This window comes from Nicotiana tabacum, chromosome 17 (genome assembly GCF_000715075.1).
Source record: "Nicotiana tabacum cultivar K326 chromosome 17, ASM71507v2, whole genome shotgun sequence".
Classification (NCBI taxonomy): domain Eukaryota; kingdom Viridiplantae; phylum Streptophyta; class Magnoliopsida; order Solanales; family Solanaceae; genus Nicotiana; species Nicotiana tabacum.
Genome location: NC_134096.1, coordinates 95,848,981 through 95,863,228, shown reverse-complemented (window position 1 = coordinate 95,863,228; position 14,248 = coordinate 95,848,981). Strand labels below are relative to the sequence as shown.

Sequence of the window (14,248 nt, the reverse complement as noted above, 5' to 3'; positions counted from 1 at the left end):
TAAATGTATTCACTATTTATATTTTGTTCTATTTCAATGTCATTTATTCTATGTATTTCAATGTTTATATCATGTATTCATCTATATTAAAAAAAATATAGATCTTTAAAATACATAAATACAGACAAAAAAATTATATTTATATAAAAATAAAATGTGTTTGAGTGAATAATAATGTATTTGAGTTTATTTGTACATAATACAATGTATTTGTGTCATTGTATGTGACTAAATAGTAAAAAAAGAGAAGAAAGTTAGCGGAGATGGCGTATTCCAGCCAAGCAAAATACTGTATACATTGTATTAAAACTAAAAATGGAGACGAACAAAAACCCTCACCCACAAATCTTCTTCGGTGTAGAAAATATTGCAGTATCCGTCGTTCATGTTACAGCACCTGTACTCTACTCGGATTATTCCAACATCATTTTTGCTCCCGCGCAGTGGCCTTAGACTCAAAGCGACGAGCCTCTCCTTGCTATGGAGGAATCTGATTTTGAAGAAAAGGTCCGTCTTTCCCCTCTTTTCCCCTACAGTTTAGAAGTATTTTCAATTGAAATAACCCTAGAGGATTCGGCCAAAGAATTAACGATTAGAAGCAGGTTATTTTGCTCGAAGAAAGAGAAGAGAGAGAAAGAAGAAATTTTTTGTTGAGATTTTGAAAGAATCACGTGTTAATTGAAAGAGAGAAAAAACATAAATAGTGTATTTAACACCTCAATGGTAGTATATACCATAAATACCTACTTTGCTATAAAATATAAAAGGTAGCTATAGAAAATAATATTTTAAAATAGCTTTATTTTATAATAAATAGGGTATATACCTTTTGTAAAATTTCCAAAAAGAAACGAGACTAGATACATTGAAAGTCCAGAAGATGAATTTTTTAAGTGTAGCACCAGTAAGTAAAAATTCTGTCAGTATCAATCTCACAGTAACTTTCCATGTTTCACCTTTTATGTACACATTGCATCCACTTCCCCAGAGGACACTCTGATCCATTGGTGTTTGCCTCGACATATTGACAATTCTAATTGAAGCAAAGCAAGTCCAAAGAGTGGATTTTATTGAGAGTGCGAACAAAATGACGTATTGGAATTTGAGTTTTTTTTTGGGGGGGGCAGCTATGTTGAATCATTATCTGGCTCTTCTTCAGTATCACTCTGTGATTGAGGACCCCAAAATTTTGATTCGAGGATGCTTGAATCAGAAGAGGTGGGAACCATCGCATTATTGAAGTCCCGAAAACACAAGGCGCTATGGTCTTCATCATTACACGCTGTAACTATTCTACATCCATCTACAGCCATTGCAGAACACCCAAAGCCTGGAGGGGAATCACATCGAGGGCAGCTAATGAAAGAACATGTTCGTCCACCACTCCCCGTCTCCCAAACATGTACTTCGAAATCCTCCAGCCCACCACTAACAATTTTGTAGGGATCCATGTGCAAGAGATTTACATTGCCTTTATGTCCGTCTAACTCCGCTACTGCTTCTCCCTTCTGTATGTCACATCCTTTTCTGACATCCCAGAGCATTGCTCTGACAACCATATTTGCATTAGCTTTTATCAATTATCTTCCAATTAAAACAGCAGTATAACACAAACCTAAGAGATACAGCGCAATAACGAAAACGACAATACCGATGCCCATTGATGCATTATGAAGCAACAACTTATCAAAGTCAAACCTGTAAGTTGGAAGAATCCTACCAGTCATACCTTTGAGCTAACCCTGTACAGATCAATGATTTCTCTGGCAACATTTGAAATGAATGTAATTCTTTTTTATGGTTCACTTTAAAGACTTGACGCATTGTTCTTATATCAATTGCAACAACCGAGGAACCAGCCGCAACATAGATCAGTGATTCATGACACTTCATTGCCTTAGGTGCGCCAGGCACAGTGCTCTTTCCCACACAGCATGAAGAGCGAACAGCTGATGAAGTAGAAGTGTCCCAAACCATCACCTGCCATGAGCAACTAAAGTTAAGGTCGAAAGCAACTATTGATTCTACACCAAGAAGCACAGAAGTTCCAAAAGAAAGTAAACTAAAGAGCTAATTAGTGGTTCAAGGATGCAACTTGTATGCGGATAATCATTGCAAATCAATCAAAACTTTGACAAAACTATATTCGTAAGTTGCTGCACTGCTTGTATCAGCCGCTTAAGCCTTTTCATTCACGCCACTTAAGCCTATTTTCACTTAAATGCTACGATGTTAAAAACAATTATTACTGAGAGTCTGAAAGATGTTTGTTTAAAGGGAATTGAAGTTTTTCTCTTTGTTAAATGCGCCATGGGAAATATAAAATGATAAATTTATTCTTCTGCAAAACTACTTTGAAAAAAGGTAAAAAGGGAACAAGGCGATATAGAAAAATGATGTCTTGTCTCTCAAAGGACTTGTGCAAACTAGATTCTGCAAATGAGATCACAGAAATATTAATACTTTCTAGGAGGGCCTGGAGTTCACTGTACATATTCACTTCAAAGTATGCGGACTAAGGAGGAGAATTTGCAATGTCATGGTTGATTATCAAGAAGGGGAGCCTTGGCGTAACCGGTAAAGTTGTTCCCACGTGACCAGGAGGTCACGGGTTCGAGCCGTGGAAATAGTCTCTTGCACAAATGTAGGATAAGGCTGCGTACAATAGACCCTTGTGGTCCGGCCCTTCCCCGGACCCCGCGTATAGCAGGAGCTTAGGGCACCGGGCTGCCTTTTTTATGGTTGATTATCAAACTTCAAGAAAAGAAATGATGCATCATTATGGAAGCCAACTCACTTGGTTTTAGAAGGGAAATATTGCGGGGAACACATCAAGTATCGGAATTTCTTGCAAGGCTTTACAAGTCATGCACGTGGGGAAAGCTGAGTTCAAAGGCAACCTTAGATTAACAGGAGACTATGCAAAAGAACAGAATAAGATGATCCCCTGAAGAGACAGCAGCATCTTGGCACACGACTAAGCTCAACTGCCCCTCATGCTTCTACTCTTCTAGAGATAAAAATGGAAAGCATTAGAAGCTTGCAGAAATTTTCAGTTACTTGGAAGAATTTTTTTCTCACCCCTTTTCCTGAACAACACAGAGTAGATTTTAACTACAAATGCTAAAAAGAGGGGTAGTAAACAAGAGAAGGAACTTCCTCATGGAATTTTCTCTTTCAATATAAAGTATGAGTTCTAAGTTAAGAGCTAATTCTGCTAATAAACAAGGGCTGCCGGGTGCACAAGGCATCCCGCAGGGTCCGGGGAAGGGCCACACCTCAATGGGTGTGACGTAGGCAGCCTACCCTATTGCAAGCATTAGGGGTTACTTCCAAGACTTGAATCCGTGACCGGGGATAACTTTACCGTTGCTCCAAAGCTCCCCTTAAGAGCTAATTCTGCTAATACTCAATAAAAAGTTTTTCCTACTAAATAACAAGAAAATTAATGTAAACAAACAAAAACATAATAATAACTCAAAAAGAGAATGTGCAAAATCTAGTAGTCAACAGAATCAAATAAAATGTCATGGGAAATTTTAGAACCACATTCAAATTTGGCACTGTTAATGTAGCTTGCTCATAAATCAAACTAAAATGTCCCAACACAGATCACAATACCTTGGAGTTCCTTGATATGCTCACTAGAAGAGATGTCTTGTGCCTGAAACCAGAGAGATTCAGACAATAAGACAGTTGGGAAGAAGATAAAGCTCAAATTACAACCTCTTATAAGAAATTTAATGTTTCCATCAGAAAAACTAAGATTCACCAAGCTATAGGTTAGATTTCTCTCAATTCATATTCATAGCAAAGAATTTTGACTACCCCTGCACTGTGTGATCCAAATACTGAAGCAGCCAGCAGATCATCATAAAAAGAAAGAAGGAAACCAGAAGAAGGCAAGGTTTCTATCTACTTAATATGTTCAGTTACAAAGAATTGCTTTCTTGGGGTAAGTCTCTTGGTTATACAAGTTGCAAGAGAAATTGGTTTAATGTCCGTATGATTACAGATGAAAGAGAATCACAGGTATATCCTGGAAGTGCCAATGATACTGCAAGAGAAACAGTTCTAAATCATTCAGTTGGGTACTCACGTTTCTGGATTGCACGGTGCAAACGGTACTAACAGGAATGATAATAAACATTTCGAATAACTTACCAAAATATATTTGATGTATATAAATATCAGATCACGATAATTCAGCTTTGAAAATCACAGCAAGTATAGGTGTATTTTGGCTTTTGGGTGGAGTTGTCCAGGACTACTTCACTAAATCTTTTTGGGCTTTCAACAACTACTGGATCCCAGTTTATAAAAAATTAACATTAGATTTTAGCAAATCTCAACTAATACTGTACCTCCTCAGTATTCTATATTTTTCTCCTTTTTTTTTTTTTTCGGAATAATGGTATCAATAAATATTCTCTTTTTGGAATATGTTTTCCCACTTTAAGAAATTTTAGAAAAAAGAATGTTCAAAATGCTTACACCTTATGATTGACCTTCACTGTTTGCCTGTAAGAACATCGTGGAGTAACTCAATATAGCATTTTAACTCAAATTAATAACAGATAGACGTGAAGCTAATGCAAGCTCCTGCTAGATTGCAATATCGTTTTGGAGATGCTCGTTTCTTGAAATCCATACACTAGAGATTCGGTTGCAACGATGCAGAGAGAGAAGAAACAATCCAGATTGTTAACCAAAAACTGGCATGTAGAGAACCAAATCTAGATGCCAATTTCCCAAGCAAGAAGTTTTGGCAGCACAACAGGATAATAATAAAGATAATTTGCAACAAATATCAGAGCAATTACATCATACCCAGCAACTGACATCAGCACTACAGGTTTCTCATGCCCGTAAAGTGTCGCCTTTAAAGCTTGTTGGCCGCGCTTACCACTAGAATCAAGGGACCATAATCGAACAGTTCCATCCAAACCACCGCTTGCAAGTATATTACTAGGACAATCACCCAACAATTTGTCTGAAAGTGTGGAAACTGAACCATTATGGCCTCTGAGACATCGTTGACAACGCCCCTAAAAATGAATCCCACAGGCAAAACTGAGAAAATGACAGGCAACATAGTTGTTTAAGAGATCGGATACCCATATACAGAATCTAAAACGAACATAACCAGAAACTGATGCATGCTCATATGCATAGAACATGACATTCACCTAATTGGCATATTCTTTAGGTACCAACCATCATGAGAATTTAGGCTGTCCTAGCAATCAAAATAATGTGCAGAACTCAACAGTTTCACTAATGGGAATCGGTATCATAAAGTAAACATACTTTTCGCAAAAAGAATGTGCAAAACATCAATAGTTCAACTGATGGGAATCTGGATCAGTTGAACCCTGTCGCGACACTACCTTAGAAAGAATCGCCGGAATCCGACACCCCACGCGCGGCAGAGCTCCGACCACCTCTAACCCACGCGCCGGCGCATGACGCCTCTCCAGGCCAGATCTCAACTTTTTTTCTTCAGACAGCCTCTTCGCGAGGCTGTTCCGACCCCACCCATCCACCAACCTCCAACTTCCGACCACTTTTGCTATTTTCCGGCGACGGAGGTGGCTTTTTCCGGCCAGATTTCACTCCCTCTCACTTTCTCTTCTTCAGTCAGTCTCCTAGCGAGGCTTTTGGTTTAGCTATGATGGACTCTACAGAGAGAAGCTCCTACTTCTCCCTAGAATCTAAAAAATTGAAAAACATGTCTTTCATCAAAGCTGCATCTTGGCCAGCCCTAGAACTTGGGGGAAGATGACAGCGAAAGCTTGACGTAGGGGAGGAGCCGCGCTTCTCGCTGTCCGAGGAGCACACTCTCAGGCGTAAAGGTTTCTTGGATTCTTGTTTGATTGGGTCTTTCTCCAAATGGGTTGATTCTCCAGAGGCTATTAGGAACTGGGCAGCAGAGGCATGGAACGTCAAGGACGGGCTGAAAATATCGCAACTGGGGAACACGCAATCTCTTTTGATTTGTCGACGAGTCTCAAACTTTAGAAATTCTTGTCAGAGGAAACAGGTGGTTCGATGGGAATTTCTTAAAGATAAACATATGGGTGGAGCACGATGGGTGTCTCGACCCTCGTTTCACTGGAGAAACATTGGTGATAAACATGGTGGGTCTCCCGGTGCATCTCTGGTGTCTTGACCTATTCAAGAAGGTTGGGGAAATCTGTGGGGGTTTTATTGATGTCACTTGCAGCTTACACGATCTCTCGCGAGTAAAGATTGTGGTGAGGAAAAGGGGCAGAATCCATGTCTCCACTGTGGTGGAAGATGGCTATTTGAGTTACAGGGTTTGGTTGAGCCCTGAATTTCGCCCTATATTTATGCATGTGATATTGGCGGAAGAAAAGGAAAGGTCAAATAGAAGGGAGGGAAGGGGAAATCAGTCTCTGAGGGGAGGGGAGGGCTCACCGGATCAGTGGACTAAGATGGAATCAGACGTTAGATCGAGAAGTGACGGGAGGTTTGAATTTGGGAGAAGAAGACAAAATTTTAACAGGAGGAAAAGACGTGAATGGGTTAGTGATGCGGGCTGGAAAGGCAGAATGGATTGGTCCTCTTTTAACTATCATAGGGTCGGGCAAGATTTCAGCAAGTATAGGCCCGGGCCTCCACACATGGGCCCAGCAACTTTTCCCAATTCTATTAGAATTGATCCAAAGGGGCCCAGATTATATCAAGCTGCGTCCGATAAGGCTCCTAAACATATGGGAGCAGTCACTCCTCCTCCTTCTGCCAATGATGCCTCACACAGTGGTATTTCTTCACCAAGCACTAGTGACATGCGCCCCTCTTCGGCCACTACTCCAAGGGCAGCACCGGCTAAAGCTAGTGGTGTTATTCCACGGCTCCCCACCTCTGATGGACCCAGCTCGATCGCCCCCTCATCTCCCCCGTGCTTAGTTGTGCTGAGGTTACAATACAATCTCCTTCCTCTTCTGGGGAGATTGTTGCGCTTGCCCCAATTGATGTCAGTGGCGGGCCAGTAATACCAGTTAATATGCCGCCAAGGGCTCCATCACGATACACTGCCAGAGAGGCATTAATCTCAGAGGTTGGTGCCTCTCAAGGAAACGACGAGATCCACCCAGCATCCAGAGTTCCTATTGCTAGCAATGCTATAGTCTTGCATTCCTCCGGTAGGGGCAAGGAAAAGGTAATTACAGAAGACGCATGTCCAATTTCGTCACGGATTGGAGAAGGGGATATGTCCTTCTGGATGGAGGATAAACTATTAAACTTTGGGAAGTTCTTAGGTGTTTCTTTTGAAGGGAAGGAAGATAGGGTGCTAGAACTGTTGAGGGAGATTGAGCAACAACCTTGTTACGAAGGCGCAGGGAGGGAGTTAGGTAAAGGTGTTAAGCAAAATAACATAGGGGATGTAGTGGTGTATCAGAGAAGGGGTCGAGTGTGTGACGGGGAGAAAGGAACCTCGGCTAGGGGGGGTGGGGAAATAGGGGCTATTGTTGCTTATGGAAGTTAAGATCCTTTCATGGAATGTCAGGGGGATGAATTACCCAAACAAAAGGGCCATCATCAAAGTGGGAGTTAAGGAGTGGGGTGCCAACCTAGTTTGTTTTCAGGAGACCAAAATGGAAGTTTTGTCGGATGCGATCGTGATAAGTGTTTGGGAAGGTAGTTGGGTGAAATATGAATGGGTCCCAGCAGCGGGAAGTGACGGGGGCATTCTACTTATGTGGGATGATAGAAGCTTGGAGGTAAAGGAGATTAGGAAGGGAGTTTTTTCCTTAGCAGCTCTCGTCAAAGATAGAGTGAGTGGGGTGGAGTGGGGTTTTGCGGGAGTGTACGGGCCGGTAGGGGAAGGGTCCAAGGTGTCTTTCTGGGAGGAACTGGCCAATATTATGGGGGAATGGGACATTCCATGGGTTCCGGGGGGAGACTTTAACACTATTAGATTCCCAGAGGAGAGATTAGGGTGCAATTTGATTTCGAGGGCCATGGAGGAGTTTTCTAACTTCATCAATGATCACTTTCTCATTGATCTTCCTCTGTCAGGGGAAAGGTTTACTTGGGCCAGGGCGGAGGATTCCAACTCAAGGTCTAGACTCGATAGATTTCTGATATCGGCCTCCTGGGATGAGCTGGTGCTGAATGTGTTGCAGATCCCTTTACCTAGGCTGACTTCGGATCATTTGCCTATCTTGCTAGATGGATGCAGAGGGAGGGGGGTGCGTGCTCCCTTCCGATTCGAGAAAATGTGGTTGAAAGTGCCAGGATTTTGTGACAAAGTGAAAGAATGGTGGACCAGCTACGGGGTATCAGGGTCACCCTCATTCTGTCTGTCGAAGAAACTCAAATTGCTCAAGGGAGATATTGTTAGGTGGAATAAGGAGGTCTTCGAGAGGGTGGAGGTCAAAATGAGGGAGCTTATGCATGAATTGGGGGAATTAGAGAGAGGGGAAGGGGCGAGGGAGCTAGATGAATCTGAGAAAGTGAGATTGGGGGAGGTTAAGAGTGAAATAGTCGAGTTAACAATAGCTCAGGAGACTAGTTGGCGACAAAAATCAAGGGCGCTCTGGTTAAAGGAGGGGGATTCGAATACCAAGTTTTTCCACAGGGTTGCGGTTGCAAATCGAAGGAGAAACTTCATAGAGTCCTTAGTTGTAGATGGGGTGAGGATTGAGGGAGAAGAGGAGGTAAAAGGGGCGATAGTGGGGTTTTATGAGAACTTATATAAAGAGAAAGTTAGCTGGAGGCCTACTTTGGGGGAATAGAGTTCAACCACATAGGGGAGGGAGACAGTGAGCGGCTAGAAAGAGCTTTCGAGGAGGAGGAGGAGCACGATGTTGTGTCGAGTTGTGCTGGTGATAAGGCCCTCGGGCCTGATGGTTTCTCCCTGGCCTTCTTCCAGCTCTGTTGAGACACCATTAAGGGGGAGTTGATGGAAACCATCGAATACTTCCGCGTGAATGGTGCTTTCGAGAGAAGCATCAATGCTTCTTTTATTACCATTGTGCCTAAGAAAGAAGGCGCATCTTGTATCAGAAACTACAGGCCTATCAGTCTAGTGGGGAGCATTTACAAGATTATTTCTAAAGTGCTCTCCAACAGACTCAAAAAAGTTCTTGACGTGTCTGTTTCGTCCCCCCAAAATGCGTTTGTGGAAGGTAGGCAGATCCTGGATGCTGCTCTGGTGGCAAATGAACTTGTAGACTCCAGAAGGAAAAATAGAGAACCCGGCTTACTGTGCAAGTTGGACCTTGAGAAGACTTTCGACCATGTCAATTGGGAGTTCCTGGACTTCATTATGAAGCGGATGGGGTTTGGGGAAAGATGGAGGGGATGGATCAAATTATGCATTTCCTCAGTCAGATTCTCTGTCCTGGTTAATGGTAGCCCGTGTGGTTTCTTTGTCAGCTCCAGGGGGCTCAGGCAAGGTGACCCCCTATCCCCATACTATTCATTTTAGTGATGGATGCTCTGAGTAAAATGATGGATCGTGCGGCGAGTAGAGGCTTCTTGAGAGGATTCTCAGCTCCAATCGGGGTGCTCAGTGCCCGAAGGGTCTCTCATTTGTTTTTTGCGGATGACACCCTGGTTTACTGTGATGCCGATATGGATCAGTTGACCTGCCTGAAGCAGGTACTACAGTGGTTTCAGATAGTATCAGGACTCAAAATCAACCTCGGTAAGTGAGATTTTCCCGGTGGGTGAGGTTGCCAACATTGATGCTTTGTCTCATGTTCTCGGATGCAAGTTGGGCTCTCTTCCCACTACTTACCTGGGTCTACCATTGGGCACTTTGCAAAAGGATACTACGGTTTGGAATCCAGTTATTGAAAGGGTTGAAAAACGATTAGCAGGCTGGCAAAAACGGTACTTGTCAAAAGGCGGTAAGGAAGTGCTTATCAAAAGCACTTTGTCGAGTATCCCTACCTATTACTTATCCCTGTTGCAAGCACCTGTGAGCATCACAGAAAAACTAGAGCGGCTTCAAAGGAATTTTCTTTGGGATGCGGCAGATGGTACTAGAAAGTTTCATCTAGTGAATTGGCAGACAGTCACTTCCCCAAGGAAGTGGGGTGGACTTGGAGTAAAAGATCTCAGGGTATTCAACAGAGCTTTGATAGGGAAGTGGTTGTGGAGATTCGGGGTAGAAGAGCATGCTCTATGGAGTGAGGTCATAGCAGAAAAGTACGATTCCACGGGAGGGGGTTGGAGGACCAAGGCAATCACAGCACCGTTCGGGTGTGGCATGTGGAGGAACATCATGAAGAACTGGGAAGCTTTCTATGGCAACATCACTTACATGGTGGGAGATGGAAGGAGAATCAGCTTTTGGAATCACAGGTGGTATGGAGAGGCTACTTTGAGGGTCTCTTTCCCCCAATTGATGGTCCAACAAATTCGCTAGGAGCATGAAGATGGGACCTCTCTTTTAGAAGGAACATGCAAGATTGGGAGATTGCGGAGCTCCAAAATTTGTTTGCACTGCTATACGGGAAAGACATACCCCATCCATCTTACGATTCTTGGAGATGGGGGTTGTGTGGCGATGGCTTGTTCACCGTAAAGTCCTTTTACCAGAGTATGTTGGTGAGAGAGGAAGCTACTTTTCCATACTCATCGATCTGGATTCCTAAGGCGCCCACGAAGGTGTGCTTCTTTGCATGGCTAGCAGCGAGGGGAGTGATCTTGACATCTGAAAATCTGCGAAAGAGAGGAATTACACATGTTAGTTGGTGCTACATGTATAAAAGCTCAGGGAAGAAGTTGATCATCTTATGTTGCATTGCCCTGTGTCCTGGGGTTTGTGGGGGGCAATCCTAAATCTTTTTGGTGTTCAATGGGTGATGCCAAACACTGTAAAGGAAATGCTATATAGCTGGGCCGGTTTCCGTAGAAGAAGCAAGCAAAAGGCGTGGAAGTTCGTCTCGTTAGCTCTCATGTGGTTAGTCTGGGGAGAGAGAAATAGGAGAGTTTTTTAGGGGATTGAGTCTTCGTTTTCACATCTTAAGAATAGTCTTTTATCTTTGATCGCTTTTTGGTGCACACATATAGCCCCTACTTATGTAGAAGATTGGGCGTCATTTGTAAAGAATCATGTTCTGATGTAAATTCTCTACTTTTTTGTATACTTCTTGTATGCGGGAGTTTTCTCTCCCTTTTGATTAATACAATTTACCTTATCAAAAAAAAAATGCATCAGATGAATAATCTATTTCTTTCTTTTGCAATAGGGAAAAGATATTCAGCAAAGAATATTGAATAAAACAGTAAGTACGACAACTCCATGATATAGTGAGAACAAAACTTAAAATTAATAATAATAAGTTTCAAGAGATTTAACTAAAAGAATTTGCAGATTAGAACGTCACAGACAGGAAAATATTTGATTACGAGTTTCATAAGCTCATTAGGTTCAATAACTCACGAGACACAGGAGACAGGACAAACACAAGTATTCACGCAAACATCAAAGGAACTAAAAGTCATCTTGAGTTATTTAGACTACCTTCCACCATAGCCGAATTGAATGGTCAAAGCTTGAGGTTACCAAAAGATTGTCATTTTTCTGTGTCTTGATACCATACAGGCATGTCTCTTCAAATGGAATTAATCTGCAGTTAGTAGGATTATGGCTACTGCTACACATATTAAAAAGAAATGTCAAACTAAGACATAACATATTTGTAAGGGAAGTAAACAAGTACTGAATCAGCTAATCCAGAACTGTTCATTTACATCCTTCAAGTCTATCTTGGATGAAGTATGAAGTCCATAACATTCTCCAAAGATGTTCACTCTATAGCTTCCCAAGAATATTTCCTATCTTGAAGCAGAGATGAGTTCAACAATCCATCTACTTTGCTTCTTAATTTCACAGTGCTAACTCTCAAATCTCACTTGGACAGCAGAAAAAGAAAATATAAAGCAACTCTAACCTCATAGAAGTAATTCTGGCGGTGTGATCACTGAGTGTGACATATGGATCATTTCCATCCAAAAAATTGTCAATGTTCACTATATGGACTGAAGAGCCCTGCATACAAGTTATTAACAAAAATCATGTCATAAAATAGTAATAAATATGATTGAATATTCTATCAACTCGATTCCAGAAAATAAGGATTACAACCACCGGTCTAAGGTCCACATTGCAATTGATGGCAAATTTCTAAGATAATGTATTCAAGCAATAGCTAATTGTAATCCTCTACGTGCACACACAACCACCAAGATGCACCAGTGTTATCAAAGGTGAAAAACGCAAAAAAACTCTAAGATCTATTAGTGCTTTAAGCGCAAAGCGCAAATAAAGCGTGGGCATTAATGAAGAAAGGCGCAAATAGAGAAAAACTACAAATATGTATCTGTCGTCCAAGACTAATATCAATAAGTATGAGTACCAAATATAAGGACAAAGAAATTGAAGAAAATTTACGATATAGTAAAATATCAATTGCTTAGTGTCGTCTCTTCAGAATTACGCTCATTAGCAAGGAAAAGTATGTCTTAGAGCCTTGATGAAAACACTGAAGCGCCCGCTAAGCGAGGCGAAGCGCTCAACATGTTTTAAGCCTGGCTTTAGGGCTTAAGCGCGCCTTTGATAACACTGAGATGCACTTTGTAAGAGCTTTTGAGTTCTATGACAGGAATAGCTAATTGTATTGTGACAGGAATTTGAACAAATGGTAGACATACTACCTGAGAAAATATGATATTGTCTTTGTCAAGATGCAGATTTTCATGAGGTTTTGCCTCGGTAGCAAACTCTACAACAATAGGGTCAATGAACTTGAATTGCAGCACATCACTACGCCTGGCAAGGTATGCTTCCCTGGCAGTTGATGTATGAGGAAAGCTAGAAGGTACTATTGGAGACCACTGCTGTCTGAAGAACATGAGCTTAGTACTAATCTCTAAGAAACTGGCAAGCAATGAAATACTAGAAGCAGAGAAGATAATCTGTTGATAACAGACCAAACAGTCACAATTTCCAGTCATAGCTACTTTTAAAATATTTTCGAGAGTCCTTTTCAAAATTAGCTTCCTTAAAAGAAAAAGGTCTATTTCTAGATATTCTTTAGCTTCCAATGCAAACTACTTTAGTGTTAATTATTCAGAAACCACAACTCCCAATATCTAAGAAGATCTCTCTTTTTTATCAGTACTCAGAAAATAAATTTGGCAAATATGTAAGAAGATATATGATTTAGAGATACCCCACGTAGTTAAAAGTTGCTCTACATCACCAAAGTTTAGCAGTAGCTTTAATTTTCAATTCAGTTTTTGAGTTAAACATTAATAACTACCCTCCTCGAAAGAGTTAAATAGTGCTGATTTCTCTTCAATTAGATGGACAATAGTGCTGCTAGGCTCATTTACATTTACACCGCAGATTCTCAAATAGGGATGCATAATTGCTACCAATATTATAAAGATTGTATCTTTATCCAGCCGCTATCAAATAATAAACAAGGGTTTAATTAGAAGAAAGTATAACCTGAAAAGGGATTGCCAAATAGAGTCAGAATAGGCAGCTCTTTGAAGGTATTTACAAGATATAGCTATGTTTGACAGGTCTTGAATATTCAAGTAAGTTGCACAGTGAACCAATGCGTCCATGTCAAGGTCAGTTATGCTTGTCGAGCTATTTTGAGTCGCCGGTGAAGTGTCCCCCATTTTTGGAGTCTCTCTGTTCAAACCCTAAAATCACAAATGAATGACGAACTGTGTGAGAAAGTTCTAGAATTGTAAAATGGAAGAGGAGCTATTTTGAAGAGGAAGCCGATATGTGACGGAAATGTAATTCAATCCCGTAAAACGTCGAATTTCTTTTTGTATTATCTTATTTTGAATTTTTGATTCACTTCTAAAATAAAGGAAAATTAAAACTTAACAAACTAACAAGTTGGAGTTTATATTACTACAAAGTATTAGGACAGGAAAATCACATACCGAATTATATTTACATCTATGTACACTAAAATCAAATTCCAAAAATTAGATAACTGAAATATAAACATTTGTTTTCTTTCAAAACAATGTAATGTATTTATATTAAAACTTGACCTATCAAATTTTTGAAAAGTAAAGCAATCTCAACCAAAAGAATATTTGAGAAATAACGAAGGTTAAAAATTAGATGTATACAATATGTATTAATTTCCAAAATTTTCAGAATTTACAAAATCAATTTCATAAAATTGTTATATATAATATTTTTTTATTATTATCACAAAGATGATATCTT

General features: G+C 40.7%; 1 protein-coding gene across 3 annotated transcripts; it reads right to left on the bottom strand.

Annotated features, from left to right (window-relative positions):
• Positions 1–266: 266 nt before the first annotated feature.
• On the bottom strand, positions 267–13,808 carry LOC107774392 (uncharacterized). 3 transcript variants are annotated; one of them, XR_001645485.2, is made up of 9 exons: positions 13,499–13,808; positions 12,700–12,886; positions 11,937–12,034; positions 11,507–11,636; positions 4,831–5,048; positions 3,622–3,664; positions 1,730–1,980; positions 957–1,548; positions 267–530 (listed from the first exon to the last, which is right to left on the bottom strand). XR_001645485.2 is itself a non-coding variant. In XM_016593906.2 (8 exons), the coding sequence occupies exons 1-8, from the start codon at positions 13,675–13,677 to the stop codon at positions 1,128–1,130; spliced, it is 1,527 nt and encodes a 508-aa protein (XP_016449392.1). In that variant the 5' UTR covers positions 13,678–13,808; the 3' UTR covers positions 866–1,127. The 3 variants fall into 3 exon arrangements, 2 of the variants coding, with proteins under 2 accessions (XP_016449392.1, XP_016449393.1); XM_016593906.2 differs by lacking the exon at positions 267–530 and having other exon boundaries at positions 866–1,548; XM_016593907.2 differs by lacking the exon at positions 267–530 and having other exon boundaries at positions 866–1,548; positions 11,507–11,612; positions 13,499–13,807.
• Positions 13,809–14,248: the final 440 nt, after the last annotated feature.

What these genes read in the sequence shown, in the direction of transcription:
- LOC107774392 (XM_016593906.2), bottom strand. Translation starts at nt 13,677, where the DNA reads ATGGGGGACACTTCACCGGCGACTCAAAATAGCTCGACAAGCATAACT. An exon ending in GTGCTGATGTCAGTTGCTGG is followed by an intron (nt 3,665 to 4,830) that starts GTATGATGTAAT and finishes CTCTGGTTTCAG; the next exon opens with GCACAAGACATCTCTTCTAG. An exon ending in TGTACAGGGTTAGCTCAAAG is followed by an intron (nt 1,549 to 1,729) that starts GTATGACTGGTA and finishes TATGGTTGTCAG; the next exon opens with AGCAATGCTCTGGGATGTCA.